Here is a 26,124-nt window from a genome sequence, read left to right on the forward strand (position 1 = left end):
ATAATTTATGTTTAATCATTTAAACATACAATGTACAGATTCATTCTCAAAACAATGATGAAAAAAATCTTGTTGATATTACAAATATTATAATGAAATGTAATAATGTACTTAAATAATACAACTTGGAATCAGCTCCTGGAGTAGTCCCTTCTACTTTAAAAATTGTTGCTAATGTGGCTGCTCTGGTCTTTTTAATCTTTGTGTGAGAAAATAAGTGTGTTCTAAAACAATCCAAATTATAAAATCAGTAGATACTCTTCTTACACAATTGCTCTGCATCCGTTGATGTTTACAATGTTATTATAGCTTCCGCGTTTGAAGGGCTACCATAACACTAGGGGTTGATCTATAATGTTCCTACAATGTGATATTCAAATTTTATTTGCATAGATGCAAAGTTAAGTCAACCGAGTTTACAACATTATGTAATACTTTGTGAAGGTCAGTAACAGAAATTCAAACATGGCACAAATCTTTGCAAGACATTGGAATATAGCATTTTGTTCTTGTGTCACGCAAACACACCTATGCCACTCCACAGTGCGCAGTAATTCCCACTATTTGAAAACAGTTTTGCGCAGTTATTGGATGAGTGCGCCATGCAAATATCTAGCAAAAATGTATATATTCATTCTTATTAAGGCTTTCACACAATTCAAATTCGATTGTGCTATGCACGTTTAATGTCAGCCTGGAATACAGGGGCGATTCTAGGATTTTGGAAATCGGGCGGCATAATTGGGCCATGATTTTATTTGTAAAATGGCTTTTAAAAACTCAGTATGTAAACTGAGATTGAAGCAAATTACAAGGATAAACTGGGCAATTAATTAAAAAGCAATAGAAATGTAACACCATATTTGCTACCATTTGCTGTGACAAAATTATTTTAAAATTGACATTTACACAATAGACAACAGTGATACCTTATTGCCATAAATACAATAGACAATATAAACAACTTCTCCACCCGCCTCACCCCCAAAAGTGTTTCAATATGGACACATCCCTGAGAATTTGTTTAGACAAAAGGGAATTATATTAGTGAACAAAATAGGTTCCCCTTAATATGCACAAATGTAGAACCCGTCTCTGAAATAACTGGAAAAGTCGTTGAGATAAAGCAAATAGAACTTTAATCAAGCCGGCTTGGAAGCTCCACGTCAGGAAATTCCTTCAGTTTGAACTTAAAAAAGTACGTAGAATCTTGTGTCCGTTCATCCAATCAGAAGCTCCAAAAGATGCAAGCTCTGGAAAGTTTGTAGGCTGCCCTTCCCAAGGGAGGAGGTCATCATAGAAGCAGATGTCTGGTCGTGTTACAGCATACAAACAGTACGATCTTGTGGTTTTCTTAACAACGAGGTAAAATATTTAGCTTTGAGAGGAGAAACAGGAAATCCACACACAGACAAACCCAAGGGTGGATACATTCGGGAAAAGCCATAGGCGATAAATTTGGAGAAACCCATTATCTTATCATACAAAAACAGAAGAAGAAGCATAGAGAATAATTTCAATAGGATGTATCTTTAACAACCACTTTGTTGGTTTTGCTAGGCTAGATAAAGGTAATTTGCTCAGTCTGTATACAAGCCATTTCTAATACTAACATCAATATAAAACTTTATATAATTATCACAAAACACTTTCTTAAACTTTCCTATACAGAGTCTTCAACAAATAAAGAAAATGTATGATTATTTATTTATTTATTTATTACTTAGCAGATGCCCTAATTCAGGGCGATTACAAAACATAAGAGCAATACAAAGTGCAAATATATAAAAATAAGTAAAATAAAAAATTGAACTTATTTGTTCAATACATGGCTGTATTGCAGAAAAGTGCTAAAATGCTCAACCAAATGTGCGCTAAAACATAACTTCTAAAAAAATGCTTGTTATGTTTATAAAAAGTTTAGCTTTGCAGAAACAACACGATTAAATTAAAATAAATTGTAAGGTAATACAGTGAGGGAAAAAAGTATTTGATCCCCTGCTGATTTTGTACGTTTGCCCACTGACAAAGAAATTATCAGTCTATAATTTTAATGGTAGGTGTATTTTAACAGTGAGAGACAGAATAACAAAAAAAAAGAAGAAAAACGCATTTCAAAAAAGTTATAAATTGATTTGCATGTTAATGAGGGAAATAAGTATTTGATCCCCTATCAATCAGCAAGATTTCTGGCTCCCAGGTGTCTTTTATACAGGTAACAAGCTGAGATTAGGAGCACTCCCTTTAAGAGAGTGCTCCTAATCTCAGCTCGTTACCTGTATAAAAGTCACCTGTCCACAGAAGCAATCAATCAATCAGATTCCAAACTCTCCACCATGGCCAAGACCAAAGAGCTGTCCAAGGATGTCAGGGACAAGATTGTAGACCTACACAAGGCTGGAATGGGCTACAAGACCATCGCCAAGCAGCTTGGTGAGAAGGTGACAACAGTTGGTGCGATTATTCGCAAATGGAAGAAACACAAAATAACTGTCAGTCTCCCTCGGTCTGGGGCTCCATGCAAGATCTCACCTCGTGGAGTTTCAGTGATCATGAGAACGGTGAGGAAGCCCAGAACTAAATGGGAGGATCTTGTTAATGATCTCAAGGCAGCTGGAACCATCGTCACCAAGAAAACAATTGGTAACACACTACGCCGTGAAGGACTGAAATCCTGCAGCACCCGCAAGGTCCCCCTGCTCAAGAAAGCACATGTACAGGCCCGTCTGAAGTTTGCCAATGAACATCTGAATGATTCAGAGGAGAACTGGGTGAAAGTGTTGTGGTCAGATGAGACCAAAATCAAGCTCTTTGGCATCAACTCAACTCGCCGTGTTTGGAGGAGGAGGAATGACCCCAAGAACACCATCCCCACCGTCAAACATGGAGGTGGAAACATTGTGCTTTGGGGGTGTTTTTCTGCTAAGGGGACAAGACAACTGCACCGCATCAAAGGGACGATGGACGGGGCCATGTACCGTCAAATCTTGGGTGAGAACCTCCCTCCCTCAGCCAGGGCATTGAAAATGGGTCATGGATGGGTATTCCAGCATGACAATGACCCAAAACACACAGCCAAGGCAACAAAGGAGTGGCTCCAGAAGAAGCACATTAAGGTCCTGGAGTGGCCTAGCCAGTCTCCAGACCTTAATCCCATAGAAAATCTGTGGAGGGAGCTGAAGGTTCGAGTTGCCAAACATCAGCCTCGAAACCTTAATGACTTGGAGAGGATCTGCAAAGAGGAGTGGGACAAAATCCCTCCTGAGATGTAAACCTGGTGGCCAACTACAAGAAACGTCTGACCTCTGTGATTGCCAACAAGGGTTTTGCCACCAAGTACTAAGTCGAAGGGGTCAAATACTTATTTCCCTCATTAACATGCAAATCAATTCATAACTTTTTTGAAATGCGTTATTCTGGATTTTTTTGTTGTTATTCTGTCTCTCACTGTTAAAATACACCTACTATTAAAATTATAGACTGATCATTTCTTTGTCAGTGGACAAACGTACAAAATCAGCAGGGGATCAAATACTTTTTTCCCTCATTGTATCTCTTCACAGCACTGTATAGCTTTTGCTAAAAACAACATAAACTACAACTTAACAAGTACAATTAACAATAAAATGAGCAATTATATAAAACCATTTATATACTTGTAGAAGGTGAATGGATTGCCGCATTAGACAGAGGACTTCTAGGCACACACAGTCCAGTGGAAACTCTAAACACGTGAAATTGTATAAAATCAGCACATGATCTCCCTCAGCCCGGGGCAATTAACAATGACATCACATGGTGTCAGATGAAGGGCTGGTCCTCTTTCTGTTTCAGCGGGTGACGAAGCATGTTGAATATTCCGTTGAGTCTTCCTGATATCCCCTTGTTTAGTGCCCGGACATTTCTTTGGTTGCATCTGTGAAAGTAAATAAATTAGAAGAGAATTCAATTATTAACATTATTATCATCAGGGGGGGGGTGAATACCAAATAATGTATGTGATGTTACACAAATCAGGTATTGACACTTGCACTAGACAAGTCAAAACCATGCTTTTTACCTGGATTTGGTTCACAGAAAGATCACTAGGGATGAAAACAAAGAAAATAATAATAATAATAATAATAATAATAATAATAATAATAATAATAATGTTTGATAGACATGATATCTTCATCAGAATATATCAATTTTTGAACGATCACCTCAAACAGAAGTATTTACAACTTGCCACAGAGGGAGACAGGAGAGTACAGGTGAGAGGTAGCCATCTTGTTGTTTGACTAGTTTCAGACCAGTCTTAGCATTGCTCATTTTGTTTTAAGTTTGCCTTAATTGATGTTAGCATTGTCTGTAGTTTGCCTAAATTGAAGTCAATTCAGTTCAGCTGCTGAGTTGGGGAAAGTAAATGGGTTGGAGAAGAGAGATTTTGTCTAGGACTAGCAGGAATTGCCAGGTGGGGCCAGTTAGGTGTGAATTGGGGGTAGGTAGACAAAAGCTACTTAAGGCAGCTGTTGAGAAAGAGCTGTGCTGTTTCTCGCTGACAAAAGTTAGACAGTTGACTCGCAGCAGGAACCAAGAGCAGTATAAAAAACAAACAAACAAACAAACAAAAAAACGTAACATTTAGAAGCATGTGGCCACTACAGTATAAGGTTTGCAGAATGATTGCCTTCCTGGATGAACTCATCCAAGAAGGCTTCATTTGTGAACGTTGTCGGCAGGTTGAAATCCTAGAGATCAAGGTTTGTGATCTTGAGGCTCAGCTTGTCGATCTGCACTGTATTAGGGATATAGATGAATTGGTCAATCAGCCCATGAGAGAGATGGTGTGCATGCCAAAACCTAGGAGAGTTGAGACCTTAGAGCAAGACAGCGTAGAGAACTGCTGGGTTACAGTAGGTTGTAACCGCAGAAAAGGGCATGCACAACCCCTAGAGACACCCCAAGAGCTTGAATTGCCCAACAGGTTCCAACTGCTGGACACCGAGTTGGACAGTGATAGCGCAGAGGGTGATGGAGGGGCAGTTGAGCACCAGAGCACCATGGTGCCCACTCCCCCCTAGAAGAAGGAGGTAGTTACAGTAGGAGACTCAATTCTTAGAGGTGTAGATCACACAGTGTGTTCTAGTGACAAGGAGACATGCATGGTATCTTGCCTGCCTGGTGCTCAGGTTGCAGATCTCCCTAAACTAGTAGACTGGCTACTGGCCAAAGCCAGGGGGAATCCACTGGTCATGGTCCACATTGGAACCAATGACATAGGAAAAGGTAGGACAGAGGTTCTGCAAGACAAATTTAAAGAGTTAGGAACAAAACTGAAGAGCAGAACCTCCACGGTAGTTTTCTCTGAAATACTTCCGGTACCACATGCCAGGCCAGGGAGACGGGCAGAGATTAGAAAGTTTAACGTGGTTGAAAGCTTGGTGTAGGGAAGAGGGGTTTAGGTTTAAGGAGCATTGGTCTTTCTTCTGGGATAGATGGGACCTGTACAAACCGGACGGTCTACATCTAAACAGAAGGGGGGCTAATGCATTGGGAGAGCGTATGTGCAGTAAAATTTAGAATCATTTAAACTAGGAACCAGGGGGGCAGGGAGCTCTGACAATGGGAGATGTTCCACTAAGGAAAGAAATCCAAGGGAAACTGCTAGTAGGAAAGTCCTGAAATGTTTGTACCTCAATGCCAGGAGTATAAGGAACAAGATGTAAGACTTGGAAGCCACAGTGCTAGCATGTGACTATGATGTTGTAGGAGTGACAGAAACATGGCTTACAGAAAATGATGGGGATGAATACAAGTTGGAGGGATACACACAGTTTAGGAGAGACAGGCAAAATCGAAGAGGTGGTGGGGTAGCATTATATGTGAAAAATGACATTGAAGGCAGAAGAACTTGTATTAGATCCCAGTAAAGGAACAGAATCTTTGTGGGTGAAACATTTGAACAAGAGATCTGGAGGATTAGCGGTAGGAGTGTGTTACAGGCCATCAAACTCAGATATTCAGAAAGATGCTGCATTGTACAGTGTAATCAGGACTGCATGTAGCAAGGATGTGGCTGTTATAATGGGGGATTTCAATTTCCCAAACATAGACTGGGAAAGCCCAGTGGGGACTACAGAAGCAGAAATAGAAATGGTTGAGATGGTAAATGACTGCTTTCTAACTCAATTTGTCAGGGAACCAACCAGAGAGAGCTCATGTATTGATTTGATCTTTTCAAATGACCAAGATAGAGTCAGGGGGACAGTAGTTAGAGAACCAATGGCAAATTGTGATCACAATATGCTTAGCTTTGAGGCATTCTTTCAAAAAACAAGGTCCAAGTCTAAAACAATGGTCTACAATTTTAGAAAAGAAAACCTTGAAGGTATGAGATGGCTTTTAGAAGAGGTAGACTGGAGCACATTGGATACAGAGTCAGTTGAAAATTAACTCAATTATTCCAAATGACACTTAGAACAGGGGATGTGCCAACTGACTGGAAGACAGCAAATGTCATATCAATCCACAAGAAAGGGGACAAAACTGAGCCAGGAAATTACAGACCAATCAGTCTCACCTGCATCACTTGTAAAATGTTGGAAAAAATGATTAGACAGAAAATAGAGGAGCATCTTAATGAAAACTATATTCTTGGAGATAGATAGGTTTAGATGAGGCAGATCATGTCTTACTAATTTATTCAAATTTTTTGAATATGCAACTGCAGATCACGTGAAAGCATATGATATGATATATTTAGATTTCCAAAAAGCTTTTGATAAGGTTCCACACCAAAGACTGATCCTCAGATTGGAAGCTGTAGGCATTCAGAGTAATGTAAGTAGATGGATTATGAACTGGTTGATGTATAGGAAGCAGAGGGTGTCGATTAGAGGAGTTGCTTCTAACTGGAGTGAGGTTGTTAGTGGAGTTCCACAGGGGTCAGTACTAGGGCCTTTGCTTTTTCTAATCTATATCAATGATCTGGACTCTGGGATAGTTAGCAAACTTGTCAAATTTGCAGATGATACTATAATAGGTGGCTCAGCAGATACAATCTTGACAGCACAGGCTATTCAGAGGGACTTAGATAATATTCAGTTGTGGGCCGACACCTGGCAAATGAAATTCAATGTGGACAAGTGCAAGGTAATACATGCAGGTAACAAAAATGTCCACTATAATTACACTATGGGAGGTACAGATCTAGATGAAGTAACGCATGAGAAAGACCTAGGAGTCTATGTGGACTCCTCACTTTTTCCATCCAAGCAATGTGGGGAAGCAATAAAAAAGGCAAACAGAATGCTAGGGTATATTGTCAAAAGTGTAGAATTTAAAACAAGGGAAGTAATGTTAAGACTGTACAATGCGCTAGTTAGACCTCATCTGGATACTGTGTACAGTTCTGGGCACCACACATCAAGAAGGATATTGCTGCTTTAGAGGCAGTTCAGAGGAGGGCAACCAGACTTATTCCAGGTATGAAGGGAAAGTCCTACTCAGAGCGACTGAGGGAACTGAACCTTTTCAACCTGGAACAGAGGAGACTATGTGGGGAATTGATCCAAGTCTTCAAAATCATGAAAGGCATTGACCACATCAAACCAGAGGAGCTTTTCCAGATCAGCAGGGACACACGCACCCGGGGACACAAATGGAAATTGGGCTTCAAGGCATTCAAAATGGAAAACAGGAGACACTTCTTTACACAGAGAGTAGTCACAATCTGGAATAAACTACCCAGCGATGTGGTAGAAGCTGAAAGATTGGGAACATTTAAAAATAGACTGGATAGTATCCTTGGATCACTGAGATATTAATGAACACCAAACGAGCACGATGGGTCGAATGGCCTCCTCTCATTTGTAAACTTTCTTATGTTCTTATGTTCTTATGAACAACTTATCATTAGAATAACTGTAAGTGCAAAATACAAACAGCCCAGATGTACACACAAATAGAAAACACTGGATTTCATTTCTCAGTGGAAACTCTGGTCCTGGGGGGCATTCCAGAAAATTGGCTTAAGAAATCCTAAACCATAGCCTGAACATCGAACTGATTGAGCGAGACATGACAATTCAGAGTTTCTCGGTTCCACGAAGGCTGATTGCAGTTTTAGTAATCAAGTTCAACCAATCTCGGATAGGTTGAACTAAAATTAGGCACATTCACATAGCATTTAAGAAGCCATCACCTGTCGATCACAAAAAGAATGATTAATCATGGATACCAACATGGATAAGAAACAAGAAAGCCACTTACTTTTCAAGTCAGGAGCAAAGAAACATCATGAGAGCTTAATGGATACATTCACGTCTTCTCCAAAAAAGTAATACTGCAGAGACAGCGAAAGAACGAGAGCAGACTTGGCAAATCATTGCTGATAGAGTGAATGCATACATTCTTCAATCAAATATGTGTCTTTCAAGATAATTATTGCAATAGCCCTTAAAAACTATTTATTTTTATTTTTGGAGAACGTTTTAAAACAAGTTCATTAATGTGTTGTGAATGTAATTTTGAACTTGTTACCTACAACAATTATGTTTTCGATTTTCTATAGCATATTGAAATGGATTGATATTTGTGCCTTTCATTAATTTGCAACCCTGGGGGTGTCAAGCGAACTGGGCAGCAAATAAGAGTAAAGTATAAGAACAATGTTGAAAATGGTAAGGTCATAAACGCTTTATTTGCCTTCACAGCTGCCTAAGCAACAACAATTCAGATGTATAAGTGTTGAAATGGTCAAGCTCAATATACTTGTATGTGCCTTTACTCATTGGCCAACAGGAAAAAAGTGGAGCAGAGGAGGACAGGAGGAGGGGCCCCACCACCTGCCTTTACCACTGCAGAAGAGTTGGCTCTGGATCATAATAGAGGTGGGCCAATAATTGATGGCATTGCTGGGGGTAGCTCACCTGAGCCATCTGCCTCCCATGACACAAGTGCCTATATAAAGGGTAAGCTGGTCACATTTATTAGCAATTGCTCATCCTCATCTTCATATTCATAATCTTCCCATAGTGACTAATAGCACCATTAATCTGCTGGAGCCAGGGCCCATTGAAAGTCCTGTAAGTAATTTCTGCAGTATATGAAACTGAGTTAAATGTGGAGTTGTGTAAGATGTTGATGGCAGGTATACACTTAAAACCTTGTGTTGTAGGATGAACATGATGAGGACACAATCTCTGCATGTTCTGAGAGGCCTCTAGGGGTACTATTCTTTAACATTGAGTCTGAATTGATTTGGCCACATACTAAAACCATATCCTCCATGTACTTTAGCAGGACATGGTCCCTCCCACCACTGCAAATTCTGCCTCTGCTGTGCCTTCCACCTCAAGAGACGTTAGTAAAATAAGTCTAGCTATACAGCATTTTATGTGTAAGCTTGTACCCCATTTCATTTAAAACTGACTCAAGTAAAATAACCTTCCATGTTTATGGCCTTTAGTGAAACCTGTACAATTATGTTTTGTATCCCCTTTCAGGTGGATCTCAAAGAGTTATATAAGCGCCATCTGGAAGTGGAAATCAAAAAATGAGTTGGAGATCACTTTACTGGAGCACCAGTTAAAGGTGGGAACACTGGACCTTGTTTTACATTGGTATGAAATAATATGAAAGGACATCCAGTTGATGATGCCTTGTTCTTTAATTTGCAGCAAATCAATGACAAATACAAGTGCCTTCTTGAGAGTCTTAAGTTGTCATTTTCACAAAGCATCATGCAGCACAGACCTTTATTTGTTGGGGGGGGGAGAAAATGAACAGAACCTTTTACATTAAGGTTACACTTGAAAATGATTGTTCGCAAGTGTCTCACACAGCCCTGCCATCTATGTAGTCCTGGATGTGGCCAATGGGGTCATCATCAAGGGCCAATGTAGCAACAGGAGGGTGCTGCTCTCTCCTTATTACTGCAATGTTATGGAGGACCACACATGCAATAGTAATATCAAATGCCGTCTCTGGTGTGACCCTGAGGCCACGCACACAGTGAAAACAAGACTTCATAATGCCCAGTGTCATCTCCACACTGGCTCTTGTCTTGGCATGGGCTGTGTTGAAGAGCATCTGGGTTCCAGGAGCAGGGTCAGGATATCCAATAAATTGTCCTATATTGTCACAGAACACAATTACCATAGGCTGCACAATTTGTATACATTTTACTGTTCTTGGCCTATATGGTTGATTCTGTTGCAGAATACTTTGCATATATCAGTCCAAGAAGTAGGATTGAAAACCTACTGCTTGGTTTCAAATTAGCAATGTGTCACTATCAAGATATACGTTGCTGAAATCTCTGGTACAGTGTGGACTCCACATTTGTGATCAGCTGCTGTGAGTCACAAATTATCTAACCAGAGGAGGAAAAAGCTGTGAGTGAAATGACATTTTGAAATCAAGGTGTAATTTGGACAGGGTTAACATACAAAGGACTCAACTGGTACCTGCACATTAATGCTTGTGAATAGGATTTCCTATTCACAAAATCAGCCTCATTGGGCCCAGGGGGAGCTTTGCTGGGAATATGGGTTCCATCAATGCACCCAATCACATTTGGAAATCCTGAGGAATGCATTGAGCTTCATCATTTATGCATACACAATTTCAGATTGACAAAATTGACCGTGGAAATTCGTGGCCCCCTACATGGATCACAGGCATGTACGATACCTGTGATTCTGTAGAACTCCTCTCTAATGGCATCTGGGGATTTGTGGCCAGTGAATGCAACAAGAATTTGCAAAAAACGCTTTAATGCAACACACACTCTTCTAATGGCCCTGCGTACCATGGTTTTTCTGACGTGTTCTGCATCGCCTATATTGTACAGAAAGTTTGCATTGACAAAAAATCAAAGGGCAAAGCACAGTGTCTGTATCTGCGTGATTGCAAATCCGCGTTGTGTGGCTTTAGTAGATTGCAGAGATAAATGATTGACTGCACAGAAAAATGATGACGCTCATAAAGATATAGCTCTGAATGAGACAGGACATCTATTTGAGGTCTAACAATTCTTTCATGGCGCAAAGCTTGGCGAACAATGCGCACACTTATGTCAATTGGATTTTCTTCAAATGGACAGGCCATGACATCCAAGGGACTGATTGGTTGACAACCCATGTTTATATGTGCTTGGTCAGGCTTAGCTCAAGTTAACCTGCCAGATAGCAGGTTAGCTTCAGAGGATGAGTTGTCATAGTTGCTGATATAGAATTACTTTGATCTCGGTTTGTGGAACAGCAAATTCAAGATTTCCTCAAATTCTGGCTCAACAGATCTCTATTACTTGTTAATCCCGCTTTCTGGAATATCCCTCTGATCGCCATCAGCAACAAGTCTTTAATCCTTGTCTGTCTGAAATCTCTTAATTTGGTTCTTAACACTCAGGAAAACATACTAACATACTAACATAAAGCAAAAAGGAAAACATTCCATTGTTTGCAACATTTATCAAAATCTCCATCTTCCCCGCTCGACTCATTCAAACCTTCTCTCTGCCTCCCTCTCTCGCATCTTTCTCTGTCCTTCAATCAGCTCCAAATTTCAAGGGTTTCAAACTTGATTGACAACAGAGCATATCACGTCAGCTCGGCACCTATATGGCTCAAACTCATTGTAGATTAATAGATGGATAAATAAATTAATAGCCATAGGTCATATATTAGGAATACATATTTTTTATTAAAATTAAAAAATTTCTTTAAAAATATATACTGGTATATATACAGTTGAGACTGAAGTTTTGGCACCCTTAAATTTTAAAAGCATTATTCACTAATTTAGTTTAATATGCATTTCATTATTTCAAATTGAGCCACAGAGAAGATTCTAGTTGATTGAACTGAGTTAAGACACATACAGGTCTGTAGAGTTGCAAATATTAGCAACCCCTGTCTAAAGCCCAAATCCAGCTGAGCTCACCTAAAGCCCAGCTGAGCCCAGCCTAACCAGCTACTACCCACTTGGCCCCTAACTTTGTCCTGTCAAATTAGACAATGGCTAGTAGACATACCTCCAATAACTGAGTTTGAGACTCGGGCATTTCACTACAATGCAATGTTAAATATGTTTTATTGAAATTAGAAATAATATATTTTGTATAAATTATAAATACATTTGGTGAAATATATTAATGTAAATATATTCTTAAATATATTTTCGATATACTTTAGGAAAATGTATTTTGAATTAAATATATTTTACATTATATTGCATGATATGTCCACAGATTTTTATTATATACTGCAATATATTTCCTTTTTGTATGGGGAGAGTTGACAAGAATTTGCAAACAGCAAATGCAACAAAGGGGTATATATACAGGGAACAGGTGAAGCAAGGAAATTAGATACAGTTGTGTTAATGAACCAGAGACACAGAGGACAGGTGTGCTAATTGATTGGGGAACAAGGATCAATAATCCAATAATCCAATAATAGGGACAACTTTGAACAAAGGGCCAAGAGAAAAAGGCAAGATGGGAGTAATCTGGAGGGAAGTTCATTAAACCTTTATTGAAGCTTAGATTGTATACATATCATGGTTTACATAAACTGTTACTCTTTATTGGTTGCAACATTTAATGTATTTAAATGATTTATAGTGTGTTATTAACCTGGTACTAACTGAAATCAAACATGATTAATAATACATTTTCCCAAAATGTTAAATTTAAAAGGTTTGTATGCTGTGTTAAAACATGTAAACATTGAACCTGTAAAAGTAAATGGTACTAATACAATTATGGTTAATAAATATTAATTACAGAGTACAATAAAATAGAGAACAGTGTACATGTGCATTGGTTAGGCAAATATGAGTCTTCCCTGACAGTGTGTATTTATGTGTTGTAACTCTGTCTAATCTTAGTTTAGAGTGACCACTTAATCCCCCAAAGTAACCAGTGGAATTTGCTTTGACAATTTAACTGTCTCACATTCTAGGGTAATGACCCCAACACAGTGCATCCGGAAAGTATTCACAGCGCTTCACTTTTTCCACATTTTTTTATGTTACAGCCTTATTCCAAAATTGATTAAATTCATTATTTTCCTCAAAATTCTACAAACAATACCCCATAATGACAACGTGAAAGAAGTTTGTTTGAAATCTTTGTTTTTTATTTTTAATACATTTGCAAAAAAAGCACATGTACATAAGTATTCACAGCCTTTGCCATGAGCTCAGGTGCATCCTGTTTCCACTGATCATCCTTGAGATGTTTCTACAACTTGATTGGAGTCCACCTGTGGTAAATTCAGTTGATTGGACATAATTTGGAAAGGCACACACCTGTCCCACAGTCAACAGTGCATGTTAGAGCATAAACCAAGCCATGAAAGCCAAGGAATTGTCTGTAGACTGCTGAGAAAGGATTATATCAAGGCACTGATCTGGGGAAGGGTACAGAAAAATGTATGTAGCATTGAAGGTCCCAATGAGCACAGTAGTCTCCATCTTCCATAAATGGAAGAAGTTTAGAACCACCAGGACTCTTCCTAGAGCTGGCCGCCCGGACAAACTGAGCAATTTGTGGAGAAGGGCCTTAGTCAGGGAGGTGACCAAGAACCCGATGGTTACTCTGACAGAGCTCCAGCGTGTCTCTGTGGAGAGAGGAGAACCTTCCAGAAGAACAACCATCTCTGCAGCACTCCACCAATCAGGCCTGTATGGTAGAGTGGCCAGACGGAAGCCACTCCTCAGTAAAAGGCACATGACCGCTCTCCTGGAGTTTGCCAAAAGGCACCTGAAGGACTCTCGGACCATGAGAAACAAAATTCTCTGGTCTGATGAAACAAAGATTGAACTCGTGTCTGGAGTAAACTAGGTACTGCTCATCACCTGGCCAATACCATCCCTACAGTGAAGCATGGTGGTGGCAGCATCATGCTGTGGGGATGTTCTTCAGTGACAGGAACTGGGAGACTAGTCGGGGTCAAGGGAAAGATGAATGCAGCAATGTACAGAGACATCCTTGATGAAAACCTGCTCCAGAGCGCTCTCAACCTCGGACTGGGGTGAAGGATTATCTTCCAACAGGACTATGACCCTAAGCACACAGCCAAGATAACAAAGGAGTGGCTACAGGACAACTCTGTGAATGTCCTTGAGTGGCCCAGCCAGAGCCCAAACTTGAACCCGACTGACCGTCTCTGTAAAGATCTGAAAATGGCTGTGCACCGACACTCCCCATCCAACCTGATTGAGCTTGAGAGGTCCTGCAAAGAAGAATGGGAGAAACTACCCACAAATTGGTGTGCCAAGCTTGTAGCATCATACTCAAAAAGACTTGAGGCTGTAATTGGTGCCAAAGGTGCTTCAACAAAGTATTGAGCAAAGGCTGTGAATACTTATGTACATGTGCTTTTATATATATATATATTTGCAAAGATTTCAAACCAACTTCTTTCACGTTGTCATTATGGGGTATTGTTTGTAGAATTTTGAAAAAAATAATGAATTTAATCCATTTTGGAATAAGGCTATACCATAACAAAATGTGGAAACCGTGAAGTGCTGTGAATACTTTCTAGATGCACTGTACATCTGATTAAATCACCCTTCCCCCCCAAACATATGTTTTCACATGTGAATCTTCACTGTAAAAGCCATTTATGCTACCAGTCAAATGCTTTAGAACACCTCAATTCTTCCAGTTTTTATTGAAATGTATGTAGTTTAAGATCTCAATGTACTCTAAAATTAAAGCATGAAACAAATAAACAATTGGAGATAAAACATAAATAATTGAATAGTTTTGTTTAACAAAATGTAATCCCTTAAACTGACAAACCCCTCTGGTACCAAATCTGTGTGCTTCTTTTTAATCCCTTGTGTACTCTTCACTGTTGTGTTTGGCTTTCTAATAATGTGAAGTGTCCATTTATTCAAAGGTTCCACTGAATTCTGCTGTATTTTCAAACCAAATTTGATCTTTATACCCTCCCTGAAATGTGAGGGTGGGGGGAGGGATACTTGGTCTGAATAGGAATACAAAATCACTGAAAATATTGACAATTATGACATATTCTGGAAACAGACAGTCTACTGATCAAAACAAGACCATCCATGTTTTGGTAGATGCAACACACACTTGTAAAGAGCTCAAAATGTCAAGATGGAAAAATCTGTTTATAGTTTACTAATACACAATAATTGTACATATTTGGATCTGAACTTCTCTGTGTTTGATAGAACATAAGATAATATATACTGAATACATCATTAGGTTGTTCTGAACAAAACAAGCCTATTTGCAAAGAAATCCAATCAATCTGACCGTCTGAATGAGATACCATATAGCAGAGTTTACCCCCAGGCTCTGAATGACGGCGGGCAACACGGATACTGTAAATCGGATGTGTTTGAGAATGAAACACACTGGTAGCCAATAGAATAAGCTCAAATGATGTGTGCATTGCAGGAATACAACTAAAATACAATACAACTAGAATCCAATCTAAAACTTCTTTGCACAGGAGCTGTGCAAAACACTGCCAAATAATGCTTAAGAGGATGTAGTAACACAGTATATAACTCTGAAATATACATTCTTTTTCAGTTTTTGGTAACCTAAACTTTTTTTTTTAACCTCTGGCAGTTTAGCGTTTACCATTGTAAAATGTAAGGTTATTCACTGGACTTGAAATGCTTATATTTAAATAAAAACTGGAAAAATGGGGGTGTTCTAAAACTTTTGACAAGTAGTGTATTTTTTGAAAACTTTTTAGGAGGCATTACTTTCATTCCTCTTATTTTGAATTAGTGTTCATTATCCCTTTAAACAGATTAGTCAGAATCATTACATTGTTTACATTAGTTGAACACATGATTCACATTCTTACAATCTGTAGTATTAGAGTTTCATCATCATTAAATACTGTTTGACAAATATCTGAACCTGAATGGTATCTGTACTATTCCAAATTTATAGACACCTTAACTGGGCAGATTCGTAAGGAATTTGGGATTCTACCTTCATTATTCATTCCTGGTGCAAAATATGGGAATATTTTCTCAGTAAATGTGTACTTAAAAGTGTAGATAGGTGTCATGTCACTGGAGTCAAAGAATGAAACCCTTCCTTTGTCATAGTCCAGCTGCACTCTTATCTTCTGTGGTTTTCTCTTCAGGTGTAGACGTGTCCGTGGGGAGGTCTGTGCCCAGTATGTGTCACCATTACAGAGACCTATGACCCAAAACCCTTCTCCTGGGTTCAGAAAAATACCAATTTTCCTCTTGATGGACTCTTTCGCCACACCAATGTTCCAGTCATTATTTATCCCAACCTCCACATCCCAGTAGTGTTGCCCTGAGGTGAATCCCTCATACCCCAATGTTGATACACGGTTAAAAAAACGCTCTGGGTTGTCAGGAAGCTGGTGTTTATCAGTGTATCTCAAGCTTGTAAGATCCTCTGAGAGGGCTACATTAGTCTGAGCTGTGTTGGGATCTAGAGTCACAAGACCTGGAGAATGGTGGACAAACTTTTATTACACAGCACATCAATTCATAACTCATAATTCATAATTTAGGTAAAATGTTTAAATCTGTGAGCTAGCACCTCTTAGATAAGGTTATTTAATATGATAATATAATATAATAATATTAGGTGAACTTTTATCCCAGTTTCAGATTTTTTTCAATACGTTTTCTATAAAACGCCTTTAATTTTCCCTTCTATCCTGAAAAGTGCATAACACTTTGCATTTAGGTCAAAGTTCAATTTTACCTTCGTCAGACCAAAAAACATTTTGCCACATGGCTACAGAATCAGATTTCAAACTCTCCACCATGGCCAAGACCAAAGAGCTGTCCAAGGATGTCAGGGACAAGATTGTAGACCTACACAAGGCTGGAATGGGCTACAAGACCATCGCCAAGCAGCTTGGTGAGAAGGTGACAACAGTTGGTGCGATTATTCGCAAATGGAAGAAACACAAAATAACTGTCAGTCTCCCTCGGTCTGGGGCTCCATGCAAGATCTCACCTCGTGGAGTTTCAATGATCATGAGAACGGTGAGGAATCAGCCCATAACTACACGGGAGGATCGTGTTAATGATCTCAAGGCAGCTAGGACCATAGTCACCAAGAAAACAATACACCATGAAGGACTGAAATCCTGCAGTGCCCGCAAGGTCCCTCTACTCAAGAAAGCACATGCACAGGCCCATCTGACATTTGCCAATGAACATCTGAATGATTCAGCAGAGAACTGGGTAAAAGTGTTGTGGTCAGAGGTCTTTGGCATCATCTCAACTTGCCGTGTTTGGAGGAGGAAGAATGCTGCCTATGACCCCAAGAACACCATCCCCACCGTCAAACATATAGTTGGAAACATTATGCTTTGGGGGTGTTTTTCTGCTAAGGGGACAGGACAACTGCACCGCATCAAAGGGACGATGGACAGGGCCATGTACCATCAAATCTTTGGTGAGAACCTCCTTCCCTCAGCCAGGGCATTGAAAATGGGTCGTGGATGGGTATTCCAGCATGACAATGACCCAAAACACACAGCCAAGGCAACAAAGGAGTGGCTCAAGAAGAAGCACATTAAGGTCCTGGAGTGGCCTAGCCAGTCTCCAGACCTTAATCCCATCTAAAATCTGTGAAGGAGCTGAAGGTTCGAGTTGCCAAACGTCAGCCTTGAAACCTTAATGACTTGGAGAGGATCTGCAAAGAGGAGTGGGACAAAATCCCTCCTGAGATGTGTGCAAACCTGGTGGCCAACTACAAGAAACGTCTGACCTCTGTGATTGCCAATAAGGGTTTTGCCACCAAGTACTAAGTCGAAGGGGTCAAGTACTTATTTCCCTCATTAACACGCAAATCAATTTATAACTTTTTTGAAATTTTTGAAATGACCCCAAGAACACCATCCCCACCGTCAAACATGGAGGTGGAAACATTATGCTTTGGGGGTGTTTTTCTGCTAAGGGGACAGGACAACTGCACCGCATCAAAGGGACGATGGACGGGGCCATGTACCGTCAAATCTTGGGTGAGAACCTCCATCCCTCAGCCAGGGCATTGAAAATGGGTCGTGGATGTATTCCAGCATGACAATGACCCAAAACACACAGCCAAGGCAACAAAGGATTGATTACTTTTTTGAAATGCGTTTTTCTGGATTTTTTTGTTGTTATTCTGTCTCTCACTGTTAAAATACACCTACCATTGAAATTATAGACCGATCATTTCTTTGTCAGTGGGCAAACGTACAAAATCAGCAGGGGATCAAATACTTTCTTCCCCTCACTGTACGCACTTTGACCGGTCTTGGTCATAAAAGCCTCAGCTCTTGCAAGGTTCCCATTGGCCTCTTTGTGACCTCCCTGAGCAGTCACAAGAGGCAGGGTCTTGGTGATGCCCTACACCTTCCACTTCTTAATAATCTTGACTGTGCTCCAAGGGAAATTCAACATAACATGGCAAATGGAATGTATACCTGTACAGTTATACTCACTGTATTGAACAATCCCCAGCATCTTCTCCCACACTCTGTATCTCAGATTGCCCAGGTGCTTGGCAACATCTATCAGCACTCCTGGAATCTCCTCTGGATCCTGCAGTGTGCACTGGGCTCTGCAATAATATTCACAAGTCAGTGCTGCTGTGGTTTTGTAGTCAATACAACACAAAAGAGGAAAACAGGCTGCAGTTTACATACCTTATATCTTTGTTCTTGTAGTTCTGGAAAACAAAAACAGGTATTTTGTTCTTCTGTTGTACATATCAAATAATGGTATGTACATAATATGATATCATAAAAATAATTAAATTACAATTATTATTTTGAATGTTGATAAACAACTTGTAGTGTAAACAAGTTTTGTTTTGCAGGCCTCAGAAAATTTAAACAGGGCAGTAATACTTCTAGAAACACAGTGTATAGTGTAACCGTAATACCGTACTGTGCCTTCTTAAATTATGCACTATAACTTTACAGACAAGAATGTGTAATCACTATATATGGTAGAGTAAGGCAAACGGTAAGGTAACCAATTGCACAGGCCACTTACACTACAAGTAACAGTAGCCTATGCACTGTGTATTGCAAGTTTTAATTTAATTTAATTTTTAGTTTTGAATTTAGCATGGTCAAAGAACTACTATGTCAACATATTAATATAAAAAAGGGAAAAAAAAAGAAAACAGAACGATCTGTTCTACAAAAAATTGCTATTAACTATGACCAAAAATTGATACAAATGTAAATATTCTTTATTAAACATGAATACAGAATAAAATGTCCTTACTTGCAGGAATGGTACATCTGCAGCTGTTATCTGCTGTTGTACATGTCTTATTATATCTGAAAGGGATGATATTTGTCGTTTAATGTCCTCAATCTTGTGCTTCATCACTTGACTCTTTCGTTTTTCCTCCTCCCTCAGTGAAGCGATTCTGGCCATTTCATCAACTCGTAGAAAGTGGTGGAGTTTCTCAAATTCCTGCTTTATCTGCCTCTCTGCATGCTGGACCTGGGTCTGAAATGGTTTTTGACAGTTTGAAAAAGTAACAACATCACTGAACACTTTTAAAGCATGGAAGTCTTACCTTAATAAATGCTTCTGTTTCTTCCCACTCTTTTTTAATTTGAAGAAATGTTTCCATCTGTTTATTCGAAGATTCCAGTGAATTCTCCAGTATTTTCTGAAATAGTTAAAAAAAGGAATTCATATTACTTTCCAATTAAGTAAACAGGACTAGACCAAAACACTTATTGATCCTGTGGATGTGAAAGACAGCACATTTCCCAATTCCTTATTCGCAGCTTTGCATTTTGGGCTAACAAAATAAAACATCTTGATCTAAACAAAAGGTGGTGAAGGGACTTGTATAAAAATTCAGTCTATATTAATTTTTCTCTTTTTTCATGTGAGGCAAATAACTTTTTTTTTTTCCCCATGAAGTGTGGATGTAGTTGTCAGGAGAGTTATATGTGTTAACTAATATATAAAACAAATAGGTACACTTTCATCCTCTTGCCTTTATACGGAAGAGCACTAGGGCCATGTGAAAGGAAGAAAAACCTCAGAATTTCAACTTTGGCACCACATTATAAGATTTCTAGTTGCATATAATTTGAATATATTATTGATGTTGATAAGCAAAATCTTCATATTAAGAGTTTAGTGTTAAATGACATTCTATCTGCCTTATAGTAGTCTATGTGATACAGGAAAATAATAATATTGTAAGTTCACATATTGGAGTTTTCTGATGACATGTACACTCCCTGTACAAGAAGGAGACAGATACTTGAAGAAATTGTTTCTACTTTTCCTGGACAACTGTTTACATTCAGGTGTTTGAAAACAGACAATATAAATACCGGATAAATATCTGACATAATTGCAGATTGTTGAAATCATTCCTAGTTTCCCAAAGGTGTGTATTGCAGTTTATTATTATTATTATTATTATTATTATTATTATTATTATTATTATTATTTCTTGGCAGATGCCCTTATCAAGGGCGAATTACAACATAAGTGAAAAAATACAGAGAAGTACAAGGCATCAATCATTACAAATTCAACTTAGCTAAAATATAGCAATTCAAAATAATACATTTTATAAATTCCAATTTACAATTTACCCAAGTACAGTAAGAGACTTCCTACATCCTGGACGGTGAAAGCTAAGTGCTGTCAAGATGTAGGGTCACAGACAAGGGCTACGGGAAAGGGAGCAAGGAGGAAAACAATCAAGAACGCGAGGAGCATAATAAGCTGAAGTGCTATCTAGCAGGGATAGAGGACTAATATTACAAGTGCTGTCGGAAGAGATGCATCTTGAGTAAGTGCCGGAATGAGGTCAAGGACTCTGCTGTTTTGACATGGTGGGCAGGTCGTTACACCATTTAGGGGCCAGGGATGAGAAAGAGCGGCTCTGGAGGAAGGAGAGTGGAGAGGAGGCAGAGTTAGTCTTCTGGCACTGGAGGAATGCAGTGGTCTGGAGGGGATGTATGGACAGACGAGTGACTGAAGGTATCTTGGTGCAGTGTGGTCGAGACAGTGGTAGGTGAGGGTCAGTGTCTTGAACTGAATGCGTGCCGCTATCGGGAGCCAGTGGAGGGAGCGGAGCAGTGGAGTAGCGTGTGCGAATCGTGTCAGAGAGAATACCAGATGAGCCGCAGAGTTCTGGATGAACTGGAGTGGGCGGGTAGTGTATGCAGGCAGGCCGGCTAGGAGGGAGTTGCAGTAGTCCAGGCGGGAGAGGACCAGTGACTGGACGAGTAGCTGAGTTGAGTAGTCGGTGAGGAAGGGACGGATCTGGCGTATGTTGCTCAGGAAGAATCTGCAGGTGCGCGTCAGCGTGGTGATGTGCTGGGTGTAGGAGAGTGTAGGATTGAGGGTGATCCTAGATTTTTAGTGGAAGAAGAAGGAGAGAGTGTGGTGGATTCCAAGGGGATCGAGATGGGGAGGTTAGCAGAAGGTGAGGAAGAGTGGGGGAAAAAGAGGAGATCTGATTTGGAGAGGTTGAGCTTGAGGTGGTGGGAGTGCATCCAGGCGGAAATGGCAGACAAGCAGGAAGAGATGCGTGAGGGGATAAGAGGGTCAGAAGAGGGAAAAGACAGGAAGATCTGGGCATCATCAGCGTAGATGTGGTAGGAGAATAATTATAATTATATTATTATAATTGGTAAAAAAAAAATGTTATAAAAAAACTATTTCACTGACTTGGCAATCAATTAAAACTTGTAAAATGTGTGTATTGGGACTTTTATTATAATTTGTATTATAATTTATTTATTTGCAGACACCCTTATCCAGGGTGACTTACAAAATATAAGACCATTATAAAGGTGCAATACAGTCTAGAATTACAGATCAAAACATAGTACAAATTACAAGTTCAAAATTACATAAGTGCATAAGAAAATATACAGTGAATACAAGTCCTACATACTAGATTTGTGAGCTAATAATTGCAGACACAATGTGAAGTCATATTTAATATCTCAGTGGAAAGGGACATAGGGGCAAACAATATGAACAACACGAGTACTAGCAATGTAAAAGCAAATTGTACAACAAAAACTACATATAAAGTTCTGAGCCCCACAGGGGAATAACAGCTACATTACATTATTTGTCATTTAGTAAACACTCTTATCCAGGGCACCTTACATTTGTACCCATTTATACAGCTCGGCATTTTACTGGAGCAATCTAAGTGAAGTACCTTACTCAAGGGTACAACAGCACTGCCCCACAGTTATGAGTCCAGAGCCCTAACCACTAATCCAGAGTGCTGAATGAAGACATGCAAAATGCAATTCAAATGTGTGAGTGGAAATATTTTGTTTATATTTTACGTTAGTGTCAATGTGCCACATATTTCCATTGCCTAAACAAATGTACACAACCTTTTACAGTAAATGTTTGCATGCGTGCGTGTGTGTATAGGAGGAGCAAAATCAGTCAATGGCTTCCCTGAAATACTGAAATACTCAAGTATTTTAATTGTGTGAGGTTAAAATTCAAATTGTAAACTGGATTTTAAATTAAAATGTCCCTCTTAAATCTTAAATCAGACAAACATGACAGTTAATGTTCACTTGAATGAGGAAATGAAAATGAAAATGCCCACAAAAAATCCTGTCTGTCCTCATTCCACTACTCATTCCACAGGGTTAAGACTGGTAGTGACAGGCACTAGTAAACAACATTTTCATACCGATTCAATTTGTACTCATAATAGATAAATATAATGAGCTTTGCTACGTCTTCTCAGTCCAACTTGTAGCATTCTATCCCACCCCCTCCCAAAACAAAAAGTAGTTCCTGACAGAAAATAAATGTGTTTTCTCCCTGCAATGGTCTGAGGGTTATGGTATACATCTATATCTAAAATGATTTAAGAGTTAATCCCTAGTATCCCTGATTTTGTTCTCTTACAAGTACAGGTACTTAAAATAAAACTGTAATTATGCAAATGGTCAATACACTTTTCATGATCCCTAGATTGACAAAAGGGAAAATATATATTTATATATTTTTTTACATCAGATTCAATCAATATTATCTGTGTATCTACAGATTTTTTGGTAGTACATTTTAGACACACACAATTTAAAAAAAAATCTGATAAATAATAGTATTCTCACCTTTCGCTCCAAAGCAGCCTCCTCCACAGGACAGAGTTTGTGGTTTGTATGTTTTCTTGAATTCTGACAAACAACGCAGACAAGCTCTTCGTCAGCCAAACAGAATAGCTTCAGTTTCTCGCTGTGCAGACTGCAGAGTATGTCTGGATGTCTCTGCAATAACTGTTTTTTGAAAGAATCTGACAGCTTTTGTAAAGTGAAGTTAATAGGAGGCCTTTCAACTGAAGACTTCCTCTTGCAGATTGGACATTCCCGAGTGCCCTTTTGTTTCCAATACTGCTCCAGACAAGCTTTACAGTAACTATGGCTACATTTCAGGGAAACAGGATAATTAAAGATTTCAAAGCACACAGGACAGGAAAGCTCCTCTTCCAGGAGCGGTTTTGCTGCCATTTCTTCAGAGAATTACAGACTGTCACTGTCTTTACTTGTTTCTTGTAATGTGACAAACATTTCCGTGTTCTTATTCCTGTAAAATAACAGGTCATTGTTGGTGGTTTCATAATATTATATTTACCAATGGCACACAACCTGAATGAACACATTTGACGCGCACAAAAATGTTTTGATACAATACTTCCTCATTTTTCCCTTGTACATCTTCTTTAGTAATGACAGTGGAATTGTGTTCAGAAGGATAGTGTTAGCTCTGAAACAAATAGAATAAATCTTACAACTGTAGTTTACATTATTCATAATTCAGCTAGTATAATACATATTGATGATCAAACTAAACATATCTATCAGTATATCTTTTCTGAGTTTGAATAACAATAATTGTTATTAAAACTTATTTCCATTTACTTAGCTGGGTTAAGAAGAACATAAGAACATAAGAAAGTTCACAAAGGGGAGGGGGCCATTCGACCCATCGTGCTCGTTTGGTGTTTATTAATATCTAAGTGATCCAAGGATCCTATCCAGACTATTTTTAAATGTTCCCAAACTTTCAGCTTCAACCACATCGCTTGGTAGTTTATTCCAGATTGTGACTACTCTCTGTGTAAAGAAGTGTCTCCTGTTTTCCGTTTTGAATGCCTTGAAGCCCAATTTCCATTTGTGTCCCCAGGTGCGTGTGTCCCTGCTGATCTGGAAAAGCTCCTCTGGTTTGATGTGGTCGATACCTTTCATGATTTTGAAGACTTGTATCAAGTTCCCACGTAGTCTCCTCTGTTCCAGGGTGAAAAGGTTCAGTTCCCTCAGTCTCTCCGAGTAGGACTTTCCCTTCAGACCTGGAATAAGTCTGGTTGCCCTCCTCTGAACTGCCTCTAAAGCAGCAATATCCTTCTTGAAGTGTGGAGCCCAGAACTGTACACAGTATTCCAGATGAGCTCTAACTAGCGCATTGTACAGTCTTAACATTACTTCCCTTGTTTTAAGTTCTACACTTTTGACAATATACCCTAGCATTCTGTTTGCCTTTGTTATTGCTTCCCCACATTGCTTGGATGGAGAAAGTGAGGAGTCCACATACACTCCTAGGTCTTTCTCATGTGTTACTTCATCTAGATCTGTACCTCCCATAGTGTAATTATAGTGGACATTTTTGTTACCTGCATGTATTACCTTGCACTTGTCCACATTGAATTTCATTTGCCAGGTGTCAGCCCACAACTGAATATTATCTAAGTCCCTCTGAATAGCTTGTGCTGCCAAGACATGAGGTGTGTAAAATGTGAAACTACATAATAATGTTAGGTACAACCATACATATAGTACCTACATATTTTTTTTGCTGGTAAAATTATTATTAGAAGAAACCCTAACCCAGAGTATCTTAAAATAATCACAAATTAGATACATTGCAAGATACAAGAAGATAGACAATACAATTTTAGTCCTAAAAAGAGTAACGTTAACTAGGAGCAGGTACTACAGTGAGGGAAAAAAGTATTTGATCCCCAGCTGATTTTGTACGTTTGCCCACTGACAAAGAAATGATCAGTCTATAATTTTAATGGTAGGTGTATTTTAACAGTGAGAGACAGAATAACAACAAAAAAGTCCAGAAAAACGCATTTCAAAAAAGTTATAAATTGATTTGCATGTTAATGAGGGAAATAAGTATTTGATCCCCTATCAATCAGCAAGATTTCTGGCTCTCAGGTGTCTTTTATACAGGTAACGAGCTGAGATTAGGAGCACTCTCTTAAAGGGAGTGCTCCTAATCTCAGCTCGTTACCTGTATAAAAGACACCTGTCCACAGAAGCAATCAATCAATCAGATTCCAAACTCTCCACCATGGCCAAGACCAAAGAGCTGTCCAAGGATGTCAGGGACAAGATTGTAGACCTACACAAGGCTGGAATGGGCTACAAGACCATCTCCAAGCAGCTTGGTGAGAAGGTGACAACAGTTGGTGCGATTATTCGCAAATGGAAGAAACACAAAATAACTGTCAGTCTCCCTCGGTCTGGGGCTCCATGCAAGATCTCACCTCGTGGAGTTTCAATGATCATGAGAACGGTGAGGAATCAGCCCAGAACTACACAGGAGGATCTTGTTAATGATCTCAAGGCAGCTGGGACCATAGTCACCAAGAAAACAATTGGTAACACACTACGCCGTGAAGGACTGAAATACTCAAGAAAGCACATGGCCCATCTGAAGTTTGCCAGTGAACATCTGAATGATTCAGAGGAGAATTGGGTGAAAGTGTTGTGGTCAGATTAGACCAAAATCAAGCTCTTTGGCATCAACTCAACTCGCCGTGTTTGGAGGAGGAGGAATGACCCCAAGAACACCATCCCCACCGTCAAACATTGAGGTGGAAACATTATGCTTTGGGGGTGTTTTTCTGCTAAGGGGACAGGACAACTGCATCGCATCAAAGGGACGATGGACGGGGCCATGTACCGTCAAATCTTGGGTGAGAACCTCCTCCCCTCAGCCAGGGCATTGAAAATGGGTCGTGGATGGGTATTCCAGCATGACAGTGACCCAAAACACACAGCCAAGGCAACAAAGGAGTGGCTCAAGAAGAAGCACATTAAG

At 39.4% G+C, this 26,124-nt stretch overlaps 1 protein-coding gene across 1 annotated transcript; it reads right to left on the reverse strand.

Moving 5' to 3' along the window:
• Positions 1–12,497: 12,497 nt before the first annotated feature.
• On the reverse strand, positions 12,498–23,580 carry LOC136752630 (zinc-binding protein A33). The gene is made up of 6 exons (XM_066708117.1): positions 23,130–23,580; positions 19,571–19,666; positions 19,270–19,500; positions 18,681–18,703; positions 18,477–18,595; positions 12,498–16,477 (listed from the first exon to the last, which is right to left on the reverse strand). The coding sequence occupies exons 1-6, from the start codon at positions 23,520–23,522 to the stop codon at positions 15,927–15,929; spliced, it is 1,413 nt and encodes a 470-aa protein (XP_066564214.1). The 5' UTR covers positions 23,523–23,580; the 3' UTR covers positions 12,498–15,926.
• Positions 23,581–26,124: the final 2,544 nt, after the last annotated feature.

This window comes from Amia ocellicauda, chromosome 7 (genome assembly GCF_036373705.1).
Source record: "Amia ocellicauda isolate fAmiCal2 chromosome 7, fAmiCal2.hap1, whole genome shotgun sequence".
Lineage (NCBI taxonomy): Eukaryota > Metazoa > Chordata > Actinopteri > Amiiformes > Amiidae > Amia > Amia ocellicauda.